At 42.0% G+C, this 17675-nt stretch overlaps 1 protein-coding gene across 1 annotated transcript in view; it reads right to left on the bottom strand.

Annotated features, from left to right (window-relative positions):
- Positions 1-5753: 5753 nt before the first annotated feature.
- Positions 5754-17675, bottom strand: part of dicer1 (dicer 1, ribonuclease type III) — a 21040-nt gene continuing 9118 nt past the window's right edge. The window contains exons 19-28 of the mRNA XM_060880471.1: positions 17590-17675; positions 17392-17497; positions 17113-17288; positions 15952-16732; positions 15092-15244; positions 13109-13934; positions 12638-12906; positions 11136-11298; positions 10893-10968; positions 5754-10488 (exon numbers count right to left, since the gene is read on the bottom strand). The exon at positions 17590-17675 is cut by the window's right edge and continues 97 nt beyond it. Coding sequence (XP_060736454.1) covers positions 10323-10488; positions 10893-10968; positions 11136-11298; positions 12638-12906; positions 13109-13934; positions 15092-15244; positions 15952-16732; positions 17113-17288; positions 17392-17497; positions 17590-17675 — 2802 coding nt within the window. The 3' untranslated portion in view covers positions 5754-10322. The remainder of the gene's footprint in view (positions 10489-10892; positions 10969-11135; positions 11299-12637; positions 12907-13108; positions 13935-15091; positions 15245-15951; positions 16733-17112; positions 17289-17391; positions 17498-17589) is intronic.

Genomic DNA, 17675 nt, shown 5'->3' with positions numbered 1-17675 from the left:
GGACCCAAAACGGTTCTTTTAATTATTTCTGCATCTCTGTGCCGGGAGTCGACCCGCTGTTTTGTCGAAGCCCCCTGCCCAAACCTCATTTCAATATTCCTCCGTTTGCCGGAGCGCTTCGTGAGCGTGAGGGAACGGGAGACGAGAGAGATCAAGACTATCAGAGATGACAAATCAAACGCACTCGAGAGCTCATTGGAAGACGCGAACGCTGGTAATTACCACCAGATAAGACCTCCCGCTTCATTCTCATTACTAATAACTACACACACCGAGGGGTGGATTCTTTAGGGTTTTGCTGCGTGAAAACATTCATATTCCATTTCTGCATCCTTTAATAATCACAAAATAAAGGATTACATCTACATCCACGTTCATTACCGGAGTAATGCTTTTGTAAAATGCACCGCACATTTCATTTAATCGAGAAATCCTTGAACGGTCCTCGGCGATGCGTGACGAAAACGTAACAAACACCACGCTACGTAAAACACAAAATTAACATGTCGAATGTCAGACCAAAAAAAATAAATAAATAACCAACCACCCAGGCTGGAACACTAGACAAACGGAGCTCGGGGGATGTTCTTGCTCTCACCCTCTAAAATCCCTCCATGCATAATGAGATGAATCTATTAGCATAAGCCAATTGCTCCTAAATGGAGTGCTAAAGAAGGCAATAGCGCATTAGGCAGTGAACAACAGACTTCCTAATTGTACAAGTGAAAAGATAGTAGGATTAAGTGTGTGTTTATTCTCAGCGCTCCATTAACACTTTCTCCCGAGAGAATTAAACACCAATAAAGCTGACCTTTCACATTCATGCCCAAGCAAAGCAAGCCCAAGGCTTAAAGCAGCTCCGACTCCACACGTTCAAATGAGAGGATGTGTATTTGCCCGGATGCTATTAAAACGCCTCGGTACAACGTTTTACTAATGAACGCATAATCTGCATTCTCTTACTGAGTAGCTCAGCCGTTACACTTGCGCGTTAGAGAATGTCGAGGAAGGACGAGAGTTCAAATCTGGTCTTAATCCTGAAACACTCTAAGATTGGATTATTAATAGATTTTAAAAGTGGATAAAAGCGTCTGGCAAACGAGTGAACGAGATGATAGCAACTGCATTCACCAGACAATCCAAAGAGCTCCCAGTCTTCCACAGTGCAGATCAGCAGCCAGGTTTTTGATTACAAACATGTTTTTGAAAGAAACACTGCCTACATTTGTTTAGAGTGATTTTTAAAAAAAAAAAATCAGATAACTTTTACATAATTGTTGAATCTAACTTTAAGCTTTAGGACAATGAAAAGAAAAAAAACCCTACTACATATTTTTTTGTGTGTGTACAAGAACAAGTGATCAGGATCGATAGGTTTAAGTTAGTTAAGTACAGTTAAAATAAGCGAATAAATTGATAAATTTAAGCAAATAAGGTTAAGTACATTTAAATGTAAGAAAGTTTAACTACATAAATTTTAGACTGACCTACTTTTTTCCTAACATTTAAAAAAAATAAGAAATTTAAGAAATGTAAGTAAAATACACAAGTTTGTGAAAATAAGGAACTTTTTTTTTTTTACATTTAAAAGTACTTGAAAGTTTCAACAAGTTTATTTATATAAGTAAATTTTAATTTGTTAAATTCACTTAATTTTTTCCCTAAAATTAAGAAATCAATCAAGTTTAAGTAAATACACTTAAGAAGTTTATTTACTTCTAGGAATTTTGAAGTCATTTAAAGTGCATTTAAGCAAATAAGTATATTTAAGTAAGCTTAAGTGATAAGCAGTAAGTTTAAATAAGTTTATTTAAGCAGATTTAAGCAACTAATAATTAAGATTAGATTATTTTAAAGTTTCTAAGTAGGTTTAACCAAGTAAACAAAGTTTAAGTGATATTAAATAAGCAGGTTTAAGTTTATAAACTTTATTTATTTCCTTAAAATGATGGAAATTTGCTTAAGTGTATGATTAAGTTTAAATAAATTTGAAGCAAGCGCTTTTAATTATATTTAAATAAGCAGTGTAAGTAGGTTTAAGAAAGAAAGAAAGAAAGAAATTTGTTCCTTGAGAAATGCTATCGTTCGTCATCCCTGACTTTTTTTTTTTTTTGCTCCTCATTTCAAGAATTTTTTCCGTCCAGGGTGTGTCTTCACCTCACGCCCAGCGTTCCCAGGGTATGCTCCAAAAAAGGCCTCTATACATATACATATATATATATATATATATATATATATATATATAGATATATAGATATATATACATATATACATATACATATGTATATATATATATATGTATATATATATATATATATATATATATATATATATATATATATATATATATATATATATATATATATATATTCCTGCTTTACATTTAGAGACAACTGTTCATAAATTTTATGTAATCCTCCTAAAGCCACTGCTCCTATAAATCTGGAAGCTGAAAACACCTCAGCATCCTCACACCCTGTTAACTTCTCGACCGGCCAATAGCCGAGGAAGCGAGTGGGCAGCTTGGACTATTCTTTTTCCTGAGAGATGTTTCTCAGATGCTCTGCTTCTCCCCATCTGAAATTTCATATTTAGACAAGTTTATTTTTTTCCCCTCTTCAACGGATACTGCTAACAAGTTTCATTATTTCATGTCACAAACACAAGTATGACACTAAACGAGTCGATTCGATTGAACAATTCAATAAACGATGAAATAAACAAATAGTTTTTTTAGTTCTTTGAAAATAGTTCACATTTATTTATTTTACTTATACTTACAGTAATTTTTTTTTAAACTGTGCTAGGGATGACCCAACAATAAAAAAAAAGTTGTGATGGTATTTCCAGACAACTAGCATCAAGCAGACATAACAGCATTTTTAGATATTCATAGCAATGGAGCTTAAAGAGGAAATTTAAACCCAACAAGAAGTGACTCATCTGACAGGCAGATAAATGAGAATTTTCAGTGTTGTGGGTATTAAACTAATCGAGGAAAGCTTGAACGACGACCACAGAAGCCACATCGTCCCTGGAGAAAGAGTTTTGCCGTCAGTGCATCTACCCTAAAGCAAGAACCACAACCTTGAAGAAGAAGAAGATAATAAATAAAAAATAAATAAAAAAAAAGACTGATAGACTGACAGTGGGACCGATTGCTGATTCAGATGTGTACATGGAATGGAAGTGTGTGTGTGTGTGTGAGATCGCTATCTTCCCCTACGTGCAGGGGTTATTCCCCGGCCTGCCCTTAACACAGGGTGCATAGAGCTGGATCCAATTACGCATGAGGAAGCCCAGACCCACTCTGCGCAGCTTGAAGGCCCATCAGTAAGGCTGAGCATTAATAACCCATTCCTGTTCTGGCCATTGTAATGGGCTGCCTGCAACACACTGTAATCCTCCTGTGAGGGGAAAAGGGGGGAGAGAAACAAATGAGGAGGAGAACAACGGCGGAGAAACAAAATGCCTGTTAGGCATAATTCTGACTGTCGCCTAACTCGCGTATAAAACAAGATGCCGAGCAGGTCAACGGGGTGATTTGTGCAAGCGCTGATTGAGATGTGGTTTATTCAGCACTAGAGGTCAGAGGGGGGGAAAAAAAAAAAGTTTTGGCAAGCCGGTGCTGGTGGAAAACAATGAGCCTCCGCGGCATATTTATTTGTCATCTCTTTGTTTTTACAGCGCAAAGGATAAATGGCTCAAATGACACAGCGCAAGTCTGCACAGTGTCAACACAGGTAATAAGTCACCGTTGCCATTCCCATTCCCACACTCAAGCTCAGGGCAGTTTGCATGCCTCCGTTTGCATTATATACACACATATACATATATATTTTAATATATAAAAACACACACATGGTCCTTCTTCACCCTATCCAAAGATAATCCAAGCTCTGAATGGACTCGTCTCAGATGAGCTTATTTCTTCCATCAACACCCAATCCATAGTCTTATTATTTCAAAAGGATGATTTGTAAAGAACTTTACTACTTTCTTTTGCTCTGTCGAATGTACAGCTCTAGCTCTCCCTCCCTTATTCTGCTATAAAACACATCTTCAACATATCTATCAGCACTCCACCCTTCTCTCGCAAATCACGGCAGTGCCACACGTTAACCCGCGCACACACCCGTCAATGACCTCCTGATCAGTCACGGGGAAATGACAGATGACAAAACTCCACCATACAGAAAGTAAATCCCAAAAACTTGCTTCTCTTCTTCAAATTGTAAATTTTACATAATGACCGCTTTTAGGGTTGCATCAATCAGTATCTTTTTTATTTCCCCCAGCTCCTGCATTAGCGCCAGAGTGCTTGCACAGCTGACATGAGGTCATTTCTCACCTCACGAGCCCGTGTACGACGCTCTCGCTTTCCAGCTCTTGGCAAAAAGCCGTCCGAGCCACACAGAGAGCCTGAGCACCAAATTGGATACAAGCAAAACTATAAAACGGTCTTCAGAGAGCGTAAAAGTACACACACAAACAGAGCTCGAATGCACCGCAACACAGAGCTGTGAGGAAACGTGATTAAAACGTCGCTCGCGGTTGCTGAGCGCGTTTAAACCGTGATGCTCGGAGCGCTCGTAAAGCGCATGGCTAGCGTTCTGCCTCGGTTAGAAAAACACTGAGGTCATCAGCGTACGCTCACACGCCCACCCAACTGCTCCCTTAAAACCTGACCCTTGACCTTGAGCTGCCATGACGCTAGTTATTACGGTATTTTGTATAATAAATCTGATATCAAACTGAAGAACTTCAGATCTCAGCTCATGACATATGACCGCATTTCATTTAATAAAAACATCTAATGTATAAAATATGATCACATCAAGGAGGATGGTTAGCATACAGAGGCAACGACCAGGACGACGATGCTACTGGAAATATGACTGGAACTGCAATCTATATTCACAGAAGTTTATAGGTAAGAAGGATTTTAAAAAAAAATCTCTGATCTGATGTTGTTCTGAAGTCCTAAGAAACTTGACTTACCGGTTCATTACCATCAGGATCATCAGGGATGAGGAGCATCTCAAGAACACACCTCGGACGGGACGCCGGTCCACCGCAGCTCACTCACAACTAGAAGCAATTCAGTAGGAGCTAATGGATCTACACACACGTTTGTTGGAAGAAACCGGAGAACCCTGTGGAAACCCATACAATACAAACATCTGCAGAGCATGGATTAAACCTCTGGAGCTGTGAGGATTACACACCAATGGATTACATAAAAACCTTAATCTTGTTTTGTCCCAGTCTGAAGAGGAGAACATCACGAGACAGGAGGAATGAATTCAGGAGAAAGTTCCTTGCTCTCATCAAATAGAACTGGAAACATAAAGGGTTGCTTTTTTTCCCCCTTAAATCACCATCAGCGACTTGAAGCTAACCAACAGACATGACAATTATGTATTTTACTAAAGGTGACAAGAATTCTAGACATTTTTAGTTTAAATAAATAAATAAGGACATGAGAACAGAATAATAAACAGAAACGGAGGCGAGAAATGGACGACCATACCATAACTTTATTGTAGATACATTTAACTACAATTGATTTAAAAAAAAAAAAAAAAAAAAAAAAAAAAAAAAGGGAAAATAAAGAGTACTAAAGGTGTTTGTGATCCATAAGGTGCAGATCGTAAACCACTGCAGCACTTTTACAGTATGAATAAGAATTCGTTAACGTCCCTTAAAACATCGCTGCAGCTCGCGATGGCCCGGAAACATCTCTGGATGGGAAAAAAAAAAAAAAAAAAAAACAACGCTGTTTGTTTTGAGCGTCAGATTCTCAATAATCCCCATCAAAAAGGAGGGGGGTGAGAAAAAAAAAATAAAAAATAAGTGACAGCCCGGAGCCAACTCGATGCTGATATGAGTGCATTTGATATACATTTTTTTTATAATTTGGGAAAAAAAAAAAAAAATTCAAGGGGAATCGAATAGCAAAATGTTAAAACACTGAAATGTAGACAGCTGCTTGTTCGAGCCCTTTTTTATTGATTTAGGGGCTGAAAAAGTACATAAGAGTTAATTAAATAACCCAAAAAATAAAAGGGGGAAAAAAAAAAAAAAAAAACGGGAGCTCTTCACTGACATGCACTACAAGATCTGGAGCTACAATATGTTAAATATAATCTAACTTACAGAAAGGGCCTAAACTTAATGCATGACATGCCCGTCAGTGGAACCATTCGATATTGACAAAATGACATTAAGGCAGGACATGAAGGTACACGTAAGGACGTACATTTAGCCCCAAGATTGGAGAGATCGAATATTTTATTTTCTACAGTGTAATTCTCTGATGATATCCTTCAGGCACGTTGTATGTTCTATCTTTCTCTCTCATCACTTCTTATTATTTTAAATAGAACTGCAAAATACCAGCAGTGGAACAGCAGCAAAGGCCAAAACCACAATTATTTTCTACGTAAAATGGTATCATATACACATTTTTTTTTCTCTTTCTGACATGAGGTAAAGTATGGCGCCCGAGTGCAATGCTCATTTGTGCTACATGTAGAAAAGAAACGAAAGAAAAAACAAAAACAAATAAAACAAATCCTTTGAGCCAGGAAGAGAAACCGAACGCAGTCTGCGGTACGCTGGAGGACTAACCTGACGTCGAAACCCCTTCTGACAACGAGAGGGGAAAAGAAAGAAAGAAAAAACACAAGTTTATTTAACACAACACTTACATCATTCTATAAGCAGTGGGAGCAGATCTAGGTCTTGTGCTCAAACTTTTAGCTGTGATGATGTCATCAAAGTGGGTGTGGCACCGTATGAACCATTTCACATTGTGTACAGAAGAGCTCCGCTAACGTCTGATACTGAAATGAAGACGCATGAAGATGAAGGAGGAGGAGGAGGAGGACTGTGCGCCATTAAGCTGCTGGAAAACACTCTGGTGACAATAAAATGTTATATAATGAAGTTAAAAAGGAACAGTTTGGCAAAAAGAAAGAAAGAAAGATGATCATTTCCACTCTAAACGTAGGTGTGCAGTGTTCCCAAGACGGTGCGTGATGTATGTGTCGGAGTTAGGAGTCACGTATATATAGCGATTATGTAGCAAAATCTCTCCCTCAAACCACACCCGCTTCATCCTATTGGCTGACGGGATTCAGAGATTCCGACTACGACTAAAACCTCAGCGTGTAGCTGATCGTCGTAAAGTCGTGCGCGACCTGACACCGAGAAACCGATCGTTTTCCAATAACGGCGAGTCCCGCTGCATTTGTTTTTCTTTATTTTATTCCTGAATGAATTATTCCTTTTTTCCCCCCAGTTTAAAGTTATATTTCATGACGTGGAATGTCGTCGCTTACGTTACAGCTGCTATAAACATTTAGTCCTCTTTCATGAAGAAGCGGAGAGGTCATGAAGCTTTACCATTGACACTGGAGACTCAAAAAAAAAAAAAAAGTTTTCAATAACTACAAAATAACCTCAAGGTAATTTAGGTGTTTAATTAGTAAAATGCCGTAAAGGGTGACGAATCAGCGCTTTCGGACCAATCTGAACAAAGCATTCTGAGCATTTGGTATGTAGACTTCAATTCCTTATTCATTACAGACACCAAACACGTCTCGGCCGCTGAGATACTTTTGTGACAAAAATCGCGCATTCTTAATTAATAAATTTTTAAACCAACCTACTCCTTTAAAAAGCCCCTTCTTCCTACAGAGCCAACAGGTCCATCTTGGATCAAATGAGGATGAAACTGAGGCTATGGCGTTCAGGGCCGCTGAACTCTTGCTCAAACAAAAGATTGCACTCGGAGGAGCGTTAGTTAGGTTGAGGCCAGTGTGTGTCGGGGCGCCTGTTCGCCGTAGATATTGTTGTATGGTGTAGACGGTAAATCGTTAATCTCTAAAGACTAAAAAGGCATCGCTGATATTCCGGGGGGTGGGGAGGTGTGGGGGGTCATCGGGATGGGAATGGAGTCTAACTGTAGTGTGTGTGTGTGTGTGTGTGTGTACAAGCGTCCCGTTCTAAGGTGCACAGGAGATTACAGGAGCAGATATGACCATACAGCTCTTATCTACACATCCTGTTGACTCATCACGCAGGGCGTTCGTGAGGTAGCGCCGTCACCTGCCACATTTCACTTCAGGAATAATTCCAGCCGTGCTTCTAAACGCAAATGGAGAAAGGGGGGATAAAAAAAAACCAAAAAAACAGCAGAGCGCAGAACGGCAGTTGCCCGACAGGACTCACGGCGATCCTCTTCACTCGGTCGTGTAGTTAAGACACGTCTTCATGCGACATGAAAAATAATAATAGTAATAAACCACCGCAATGACTAATTATAGCCTACAGCTCGATTTCTGGGGTTTGAATGATCAACACTTATCCCCCACCCCCCCAAATCTGTCTCGCCACCATTAAGCAAAAGTAAACAAGCGAAAAAGCGCAAAACGAAAGTCGGCCTGGTTGTAAGACTTAAAGATGGGGAAAGGAAGGAAACGCGACTTAAGGAAGTTGTTAAGGAAACGTGTTAAGGAAGCAGATTAGAGTGCAATCTGTTGATGTCCACAAGTGTTAAGCAACCCTTTCCACTGGTTCGATTAAAAGCTTCCACACAGAGGCGCTGAGCGGAAACGTATGTGCAGAGCAAATCTCGCAGCTTTTCTGTCAAATTACGGAGAAGGGGAAAGAAAGAAAAAAAAAAAAATGCCGAAGGCTAATTTATGGGCAGAAAACGTCGAGATCTTTTGCCCAAATTCGTAAGAAAAAAAATAGAAGAAGAAAAAAAAATGTATTGGAAATGATGAAGCTGACCTCTACAACTTGACTGATGCCAAAAAAAACAGGATGAGCAAACCCACGATTTAGGTCAAATAAAGAGGTATTATAGTTACAGTGCAAAAAAGATGAGAAATTCAAGCTTGATAATAATAATAATAACAACAACAACAACAATAAAACATAGCACCAAAAAAAAAAAAAAAGCATGCAATTAACTGAGGTATTCGAGTAAAAATGCCTATTAATATGAAGACGGACATGTGAGACGACAAGCATAACTAAAGGCTGGTTTCCATTTCACGAGGCGAGTGAAATCACGGAGGATCGAGTTCGCTGACGCAGCATCGCATCGCTGCTGACTTTGGTGAGGTGAACGAATATGATTACGACGTCGAGGTGCTCGCCGTCTTACAGAAGTGTCCGATCTCGTTTGTTTTGTTTTTTTTTTCCTTTACAAAATCTGCAGCATATTTCCCGAGTGATATGTCATCGTTGTTCTAATATTAAAAATTAAAAGCGCTCGGCGGAGTGACGTCTGATCCTCACGACGATCGTCCGGTTTTAACCAAAGTAATCGTTCCTGGTATCAAAAAAGAGGTTCCTGAAACCCAAGACAGTAATAAACGCTTAATAACGTTCTCTGTATATAATGCTTTATATCGGCGGCTCTATAAATGTTGGTCTACGCAGCTATGAAAACATGCTTGTAAAGGAAAAGCTCAGACACGGTAATGCTTGCTAACAGTGGCTGGAAGTGAAGGGAAACTACTTAGCGCTGCGCGCATGCGGTTCAGACGCCGTTCTCGGCATTAACGTGCTCGCTCCTTTAAACGCTGCTGAATTACAGTAAGTGGGAATGTTAAAGGAGGGGCTTTCGTACTAAAACAACGCTCGACGAATCCGGTGCTGAACCGAGGAAATGTTTGTGACTGAGCGAAACAGAACGTGATAAGTGCAATGAAGATTAAAGGACAGCGTCTCGAAACCGAGGAAAACGCTACACTCGCTCCGTGTTCGTTCTCTCTCTCTCTCTCTCTCAATCGAAGCGTTTTAAAAACGTTTCAAAAACTGGCACTAGTGCACAGACTGAGGAGTTTAGTGTTTGACTTTTTTTTTTTCCTCCTCTCATTCTCTGGTTCATTTGCGTTTGAACTCTATACAGTCGAACACGACTCTGAAGCACGAGCTGATTTACGCACTACAGACAAAACAGGAGATTTGCTTTAGAATAATAACAATACAAAAAAAAAAAAAAAAAAGGACAAAGAGCAGACACCTGACCATTAACACTTGCAGAATAAAGCAGTCTTGTGATCAAACAGAGTGGAGGAAATAAAAAGGTAAAGATTGTGTTTGCGCAAACAAGACAAAAAAAAAAGTAAAATAAAAAAATTAAAGAATAATGAAACCCATGAATTCAGTTTGAAGCCTCTGCATATGTTGATGGTAATTTCTCTTAGTTGAGGATACGCGAAGAAGACGGCCCAGGAAGAGGCTTCGGCGTGTCGCAGAGGGCCGCCGTCGTGTGTGTGTGTGTGTGTGTGTGTGGTAGCTCAGCTGGTCTGGACCTGAGGTTGATTAGCTTTGAGGCTGCGCAGGGCGCGCCGTGCCGCTGCAGATTTAGCGATGCGATAGCTCCGACCAACTCCTTTAAACTTTCCTTTTCCCACCACCTCCACAGTCACGCGAACCTTCCCATCATACGTCCTTTCAGCCGGACTGCGAGAGGAAAAAAAAAAAAAAAAAAAAAAAAAAGACAGCGTGAGTAAAGAAGTACAGTATGTCTCAGTAGTCGACTTAAGCCTAACAACCTACCCCCTTATGCCCAAACTACCTACACACATATACACTATATGCAACAGATATGCTAAACTTGCATCGTACAACATATAGCACACAATGTACCTTAACAGATTCCCCCCTTACACTAACCTTAACAATCTACACACAACATAAGCCCTAAGCTTAATCTTATACCTCTACCCTATTATCCTAAACCAACCTACACCCTTAAACCTCCTAACCGTAACACCTACAATCAGGCTGATGAGGTTCTCACACTTCAAAAATGGGTCCTAACTTGTTAAAGCGTGTGGATGGACAGAGCATTAAAAGCGTCACACCTGAATTTGGCAGTCTCGGGTTCCATCTCCAGCAGCTCTCGCACGGGCGAGCGCGGGACGTTGGCCGAAAATTTCTCTGCAAAAAACAAACGCCCAACATTTCAATATAACATCTCATCACACGTACAAATCAGTCCATATGAAAGATAACTGTGTTTAAGGCCCTCGCCACATGAGCTGACGAACAATCAAGCTATACAAAATGCAGACATGATTCGACGACTATATGCGTCTCGTCCTCACCTATCAGCGGCCTCATCATTGGATAATACACTTGCCAAACGGTCTCGAGTGACATCTTGCTATCCATGTAAATTGCCCCGGCTAGTGATTCGAAGATGTCCCCCATTGCTTTGGGGACCTCAATATCCTCCTCTTTCTCTTCGTCTTCTTCGGATCGGCGCAGCTGAAAGGGAGAAAAGTGATTGCAGGTTTTTTCCCCCGTTCGTGGCAGCGTTTTCTCACAGGAGCAAAACTGCATACAGCCGTACGGCGGACTCATTTTAAATTAATTGAACCCGGCAAATAGATGAAAACGTTATATGTAGTGAAATAGCTGGAATGGCGTACGAGGTATGGTCCGGTTTTTACATCTTCCACCCAATAAATAAGCACTCAGGTTCAGAATTGGTCATACATCACAGGCCAAAACATGATCTGTCCTCGCTTACGTTTAACGTCGGACTTAACAAAAGCCTCGTCTGTTGTGCTCCGGAGTCGACTGGAGACGATGCTACTCGGCTACGTAATTAAGGGCAACATTAGTATCCGATGTTGTCCCCGAGGCATAAAATGCTTTCCAGCGAAACAAGGCTATAGTCAGTGCCAAAATAACCATTTCAAAATAAATTCAATCCGACTGTATTCCCCCCCCCAAAAAAAAAAAAAAATGAAATAATTAAAGAAAAACAAATACAAACAGAAAAATGACTCATGCTGCCAATGCTGGCATGACATTTCTGACTCCCAAAGGAATACGTTTATCATACAACAACGTACTGCGTAACGAAAAAGAAAACCTTCTGGAGTTGTATATACGGTTTGTTCGGACAAAATAAATAAATAAATAAATAAATACTTTCAGTAAGTTGAAAAGTGATCAAGCCAAAAAAAAGGGGGCTTCAATGAACAACTATTTTGATAATTAATAAATCGATCAACGATGATGGATCACTTTCAAAACAAAAAAAAAAAAAAAAAAAAAAAAAAAAGATTGCTGCACTGTAAGCTTACTGTACACACACACACACACACTGACAGCACCTGCCTAATAGGGTCCTGCCCAAAACAGCTCATCATAATCAGACCTCTAAAGATAAGATGAAGGTAAGTCGTGTATGCTAAGAGATGGGTTCACTACAGATTGGACTTGACTGTCTTACACGTCCAACAGACGCTTGATCGGATTGAGATCTGGGGAATTTGGAAGCCAAAGGGTTCCTCGCGCTTATCCAGCCGAACGACGCATTAGAGAACGCCGAGGTTTTCCAGCTGAACGTCATCGTTACGCTTGTCCGGTTTTCTGTCTACCGACACATCGACTCTGAGGATCGACTGTTCGCTTGCTGCTTAATACATCCCACCCCTTCACAGGTTAGATGTTCTGAATCGCTGAGTCTTTTATCGGTCAATATTTCAAGCCTGTGTGTGTGTGTGTGTGTGTGTGTGTGTGTGTGTGTGTGTGTGCGCGCGCAAGAGGCAAATCATTTCAGAAAATGTACACAAAATCTCCCCAAGCTACTGACCTCAGAGTCCATTCCCTGCATTTCGTTCTTCTCCAGCTGAAATTGCACAAAATCGTCGATGACGTGGAACAGCTCGGGCGAGATGGCTTTGAAGTATTTGTGGTAGTCGTATTTGACGGCGAGGGAAGCGAATATAGTGTTGTTGACGAGTGCCGAGCGCAGATCGGTCAAGACGCCGGGAGAGTGCTGTCGCGGGTCTTCGTAAAGGTGCTTCGTTATGAGGTAGTCTAAAATCGCGTCGCCGAGGAACTCCAGCCGCTGGTAACAATCTGCACTCACATGGAGGAGAGACACACAAATTTGTTGTTGCTTTGCGATTTATTTCTAGAACCTGACAAATGCGGTTCAGTTTATTTGACATAAAGCACTATTTAGTTCCTGTATATAATCTCATACTAAATGTTTGTCAGCTTTTTATCTGCTTGGATTCCCTGTTGTGATTAACATTGCTTTACGTTAGCAGACACTTGCCTGTGATGGTGTTATAATGATATGAGGCGTGCGTGAAGGCCTGCAGGAGGTAGGCCTTGTTTTTGAACACATAGTTTATTTTCTTCTCGAAGTTCTCGAAACCCGAGATCAAGTGGTCGAGGGTGCGCTGAGCGCCCGGGTGCTCGAACATGCAGCGTGCTGGGATCTGCAGCCAGCCGTACTCGTCTTCTACGTCGCTTTCTCTACCGGTGTCGTCCCCGTTATCTCCACCACCCGTCACCTTCTTTATCCTCTTCTCCACAGGCAGCACCTTGAGGCCGAGCGAGCAGAGGAACATCTGGGCAGCCCTCTCCCCGCAGCTGGTCAGGTAGCAGCCGAGCAGAGCTTCGACGCAGTCGGCGATGCTTTTGTCTGCAATGCACTGCTCTGTGTGCAGGTCATACGAGATGCACTGCTTGACCGTTTGAGCGCCGCAGCTCTCCTCGGCCGGGTTCCAGAAACCCACTACGAACTCATCCTCTTCCGCCGCCTTGCTCGGGTCCAGGTAGCACATGGCGTCCCAGGAACTGTAATCAAAGTCGTCATGACCGCCATCCGAAGAGAACATGGCCTTCTTGGGCGCCTTCCAGTCGCAGCTGGGTTCGGAAGGGAAGACGCCGAGGGGGAACTTCTTCCCGAAGGCGCCGGAGCCGATCAGCATGGTGTCGATGAACTTGATGTGTTCGTGGTAATACTCCAAGTCGTCTTCGACGTTCACTTCGTCCTTGGGTTCCTTCCACATCAGGTCCTCGTCGTCGTCGTCTACGTCGTCCTCGTAGTCAAAATCGTCCTTGGTGGCCTTGCCGTTTGCCATGTCTTCTTTTGCCTAAAATGGATTTACGGTAAAACAAACAAAAATTAAAAGGGGGTAATTTCGGGAAAATAAAGTCGCTGAGTGGAACGAGCCCATTTAACAGGCCAACAGCCCTGAAAACCAGCACTTAACAACAACATTCACAGAGAGGGATTTTCTATGATTAGCGTTAGCGTTTTGGTTAAAAACACTGCGTTAAATAAACCCAGGAGGGGTTTTAAATGTACAGGCAGAGTGAGTCTGGCTGTCCCGCTGGTTGAGTCATCGGCACGAACGCGATCCAATAGCTGACACGCATCCTGAATATCATCTTTACAGCATTAGTACGCCATAAAGTTGACCATGTGGGAAAGATTCTGATGAATATTCATTAAAACGTTAACAGTCCTGACATCTAATATTGTAATAATATGGAGAGTTGAGGCTGAGAATGAGTCAGCTTCAGGCAAAACCAGCATAATCTTAGCCGACACATGAACAGCCTAAACCACACGGAGCGACCCAAAACACACAAGCCGGCTCCAAAACGCCCACTCCAGAGCGTGGGTGAATGTTTGACATTTTCCTACTGATTTCTGATGAATGCGTTTTTCTTCCTTCTAACTTTTTTTTTTTTTTGTCTTTTTTCCCCCCAGGCATGCTGATTAATAACATATGTTCAGAGCTCAACTACAGCATGTAATACATGCTCCAAAACTAAACGCTTCATTGTGACTTGATCACATTCTTTCACAGAGCGTAAATAAAATAAAACACAAAGCGTTTTGTTTCCGAATTCCGACCCTCTTTTTATCCGGCGTCGCTGTATTCTAGCGTAGAAATTTATCCACCGCTCGTGCAGTTCTGAACACGCAGCGGACATCTTTAACTGCTGCTAATAAACACGCGTGTTCTGTTGCACGCTAGACGCCTCGCTAAAGCCGTACGGTCTACAACGCCGCGGAGGAAATACGAATTCCGTCTTTGAAGCATGTCAGGAAGGATGAATGCACCCCCTGGTGGCAGACAGAGGAAGTCCTGCTCCGAAATAAAGCCAAGATGTTCTTAATAGTCCAAAGCGGACCCATGAAACCAGCTGGCAAATTGCGCATGAAGATGCATGTTGATGCAGAGTTAAGCGAAGCTTGCAGCATAAAATAAACAATCGGCGGGAGCCGTGGGAGACCGACCTCATCCGAATCCCACTTGTCGGTGGTGCTCTTGTCCTGGTTCACCACGTAGCCCGGGGGAAGCCAGTTCACAGGCGGATCGAAGATGGACACCACCATCCGACTGGGCAGACCTTTCTTCTTCCCCAGCCGGTAAAGGTTACAGTTACTGACCTGGGGGGAAAAAAATAAATAAATAAGATTTTCCAGTCCTTATTTCTATTTAAAAACAACACTTACAAATTTCCTAAAAACAAATGCTCAGGTATGTAGTTTAGACAGTCTGAATAATTTAAGACTAATTAATAACATGCAGGAATTTGATAAAGAACACAGTCGTTAGTCGTTATACTGATGTTTATTTCAAATTCTAAGAGGAGTCTTGACGTGTCAGCGCTTTGTTACGTCACGTGTTGGTTTAGCGGCTTGGCGGAAAGACTTGATGTTGGCGATTTCACGTTTGGTGATGAAGTTTATGAGTTTAAGAGTCTGCACTAATGGGGGGAAAAAAAAGAATGTACAAGCGAATCAACGACAAGAGAATAAATGAGAAATATTCAGTGACCAGTATTTGGTTCAAAATTAAGATATATAATTATGGATGTATTTAAGAAAGATCTTTAAAAAAATAAATAAATAAAATCTACTTTCAGAAGATAATTCGGTTCAACTAACTTGAGAAGTTTTCTGCCTGTATTCGAGCTTTTTTTTTGTATATTTTAGTAAAGAACACAACGAGACTATGTGGTCTATGTGCTGTTTACGTCCTGATCCAGAAATCTTGCAGAAAAAATAAATAAATAAATAATAATAGGAGTTTGGAGTGCCGAGCTAATTAAAATCAAAAGCACGTTCATGGTCGTGAGCAGCATGTGAGCTACCTTCTTGCTTCTCATGTACGAGAGTCGTCCCTCGTGAGCGTCGGGGTAAGTGCAGAACAGGTAGGTGGTGATGGCGTGTTTGAGGAAAGAGTCCCCCAGCATCTCCAGACGCTCCAGATTAAAGCCGTCGCTGGCATTGGAGAGGGTCAGGGCCTGCAGGATGAGACCCGGGTTCGGCCCGAGGGCTTTCACACAGTCCCCGGGTAGAGCTACAGTCTCGGGTGCTAAAGACGACGACAACGCGGTTGAAGGTGCTTCGGTGCTGGTTGGCGTTCCACAAGCGAGCCAACGCTCTGAGGTAGGTTTCGTCACACGTCCGTCGTGGAAATCCGATTTCTCATCCGGGTTACATTCATGGCCGTCCTGGGGCTCGCCGCTCGGAACTGAGGTAGTGGGTTTTGTCGATACGTCACTCGCTAGCTGGCAGTTTAGGCACACGTCGTGGCCGTTGCTGAGGTTCCTGGAGCATTCACACATGCTCCTGTGTTCTTCTGATAGCTGGGCTCTGTGTGCACACGTCTCTAGCTTTATATCTGGTGCGTTGCAGTTCTCCTGCGAGACTTTGCCCTCTCCGGGCTCGGACATGCCGGTGCTGAGGTCCTCCTGGGCAGTGTGATCCGGGGCTGCTGAGCTTGCAGCATGATTACAGTGATCATCATCATCACCGTCATCGTCATCATCCTCCTCCTCCTCCTCCTCCTCATCTGTGCAGGTGCTGGGACAGGAAATGAACGACTTACTGTCGATAGATTTCTTCCATCCAAAGTCTAGATTGGAATACCTGCAGAAATCAAAAGAGATTTAAATAAACATGAGAAAACTTGATAAAAAAAAACAACAACAGGTTTTTCCCCCAGAGAACTTCCCAAATCGATCTAGACGATCAATTCGCTCATTTTAACATGCCTAATTTAGACAAATATGAGGCTAATTTGTAACAAATGGAAATAAGATTAGCGATTAGGAAAAATAAATAAATAATCACTATTTCACACTTTATTGTACATTTTTGTCGACGTCGGGTTGTTTGAAGTAGATTACTGATGCATCGTCAATGAGTTTTAACTCTTTGTTATACGGAAACATTTCCACGCAATCAGATCTGCAAAGCGAAGCAAAGGAAGGGAGACAGACTGAAGATCACTGGTGTGTCAGACTGACCTGAAGTCAGGCGGCAGGCTCTGAGTCCCCACTCCGGCATCGATGGCCGTCTGAGCCCGAAGTTCCTCGGCTGTCAGGAGGCAGTGTAGCCTGTAGAGGATGCTGGGAAGGCACACGGCTTTTCTCCACAGAGAAGCGGGGATCGGGTGAATGGCGCACAGTTCAGGAACTAAAATCTGTAAAGTAAAGTCTTTATTATTTATTAGCAGCATTAGCGTGTAGCGTTAAGCAGGAAACGTCCCACCAGCTCGATTAAACTAACCCGGTTTAGATCGATACCTGTTTGTTTTGCAAGCTCTCCCACTTGGCCTTCCGCTTCTCTGCGCTGCTCAGAGGGAGCGCTTTGCCTTTTTGATTCAGGTGCCGAGGGGTTAAAAGATTCAGTCTAAAAAAAAACAAACAAACAAACAAAACAAAAGCAGACGGTCTTTAACGGAGCTCCTTTATGCAATAAGACGACTTCGTTTGATGTCCCACCTGGAGGACGTGTGGTCCACGTCTAAAAGCGGCTGGTTGACGTTGGACAGGTCCAGGTTGTACTTGGTTTTATAGTATTCGGCAAA

Source organism: Tachysurus vachellii, chromosome 10, assembly GCF_030014155.1.
Source record: "Tachysurus vachellii isolate PV-2020 chromosome 10, HZAU_Pvac_v1, whole genome shotgun sequence".
NCBI classification, from domain to species: domain Eukaryota; kingdom Metazoa; phylum Chordata; class Actinopteri; order Siluriformes; family Bagridae; genus Tachysurus; species Tachysurus vachellii.
The sequence above is the reverse complement of the archived record's forward strand: the minus strand, read 5'-3'. Positions and strand labels throughout refer to the sequence as shown.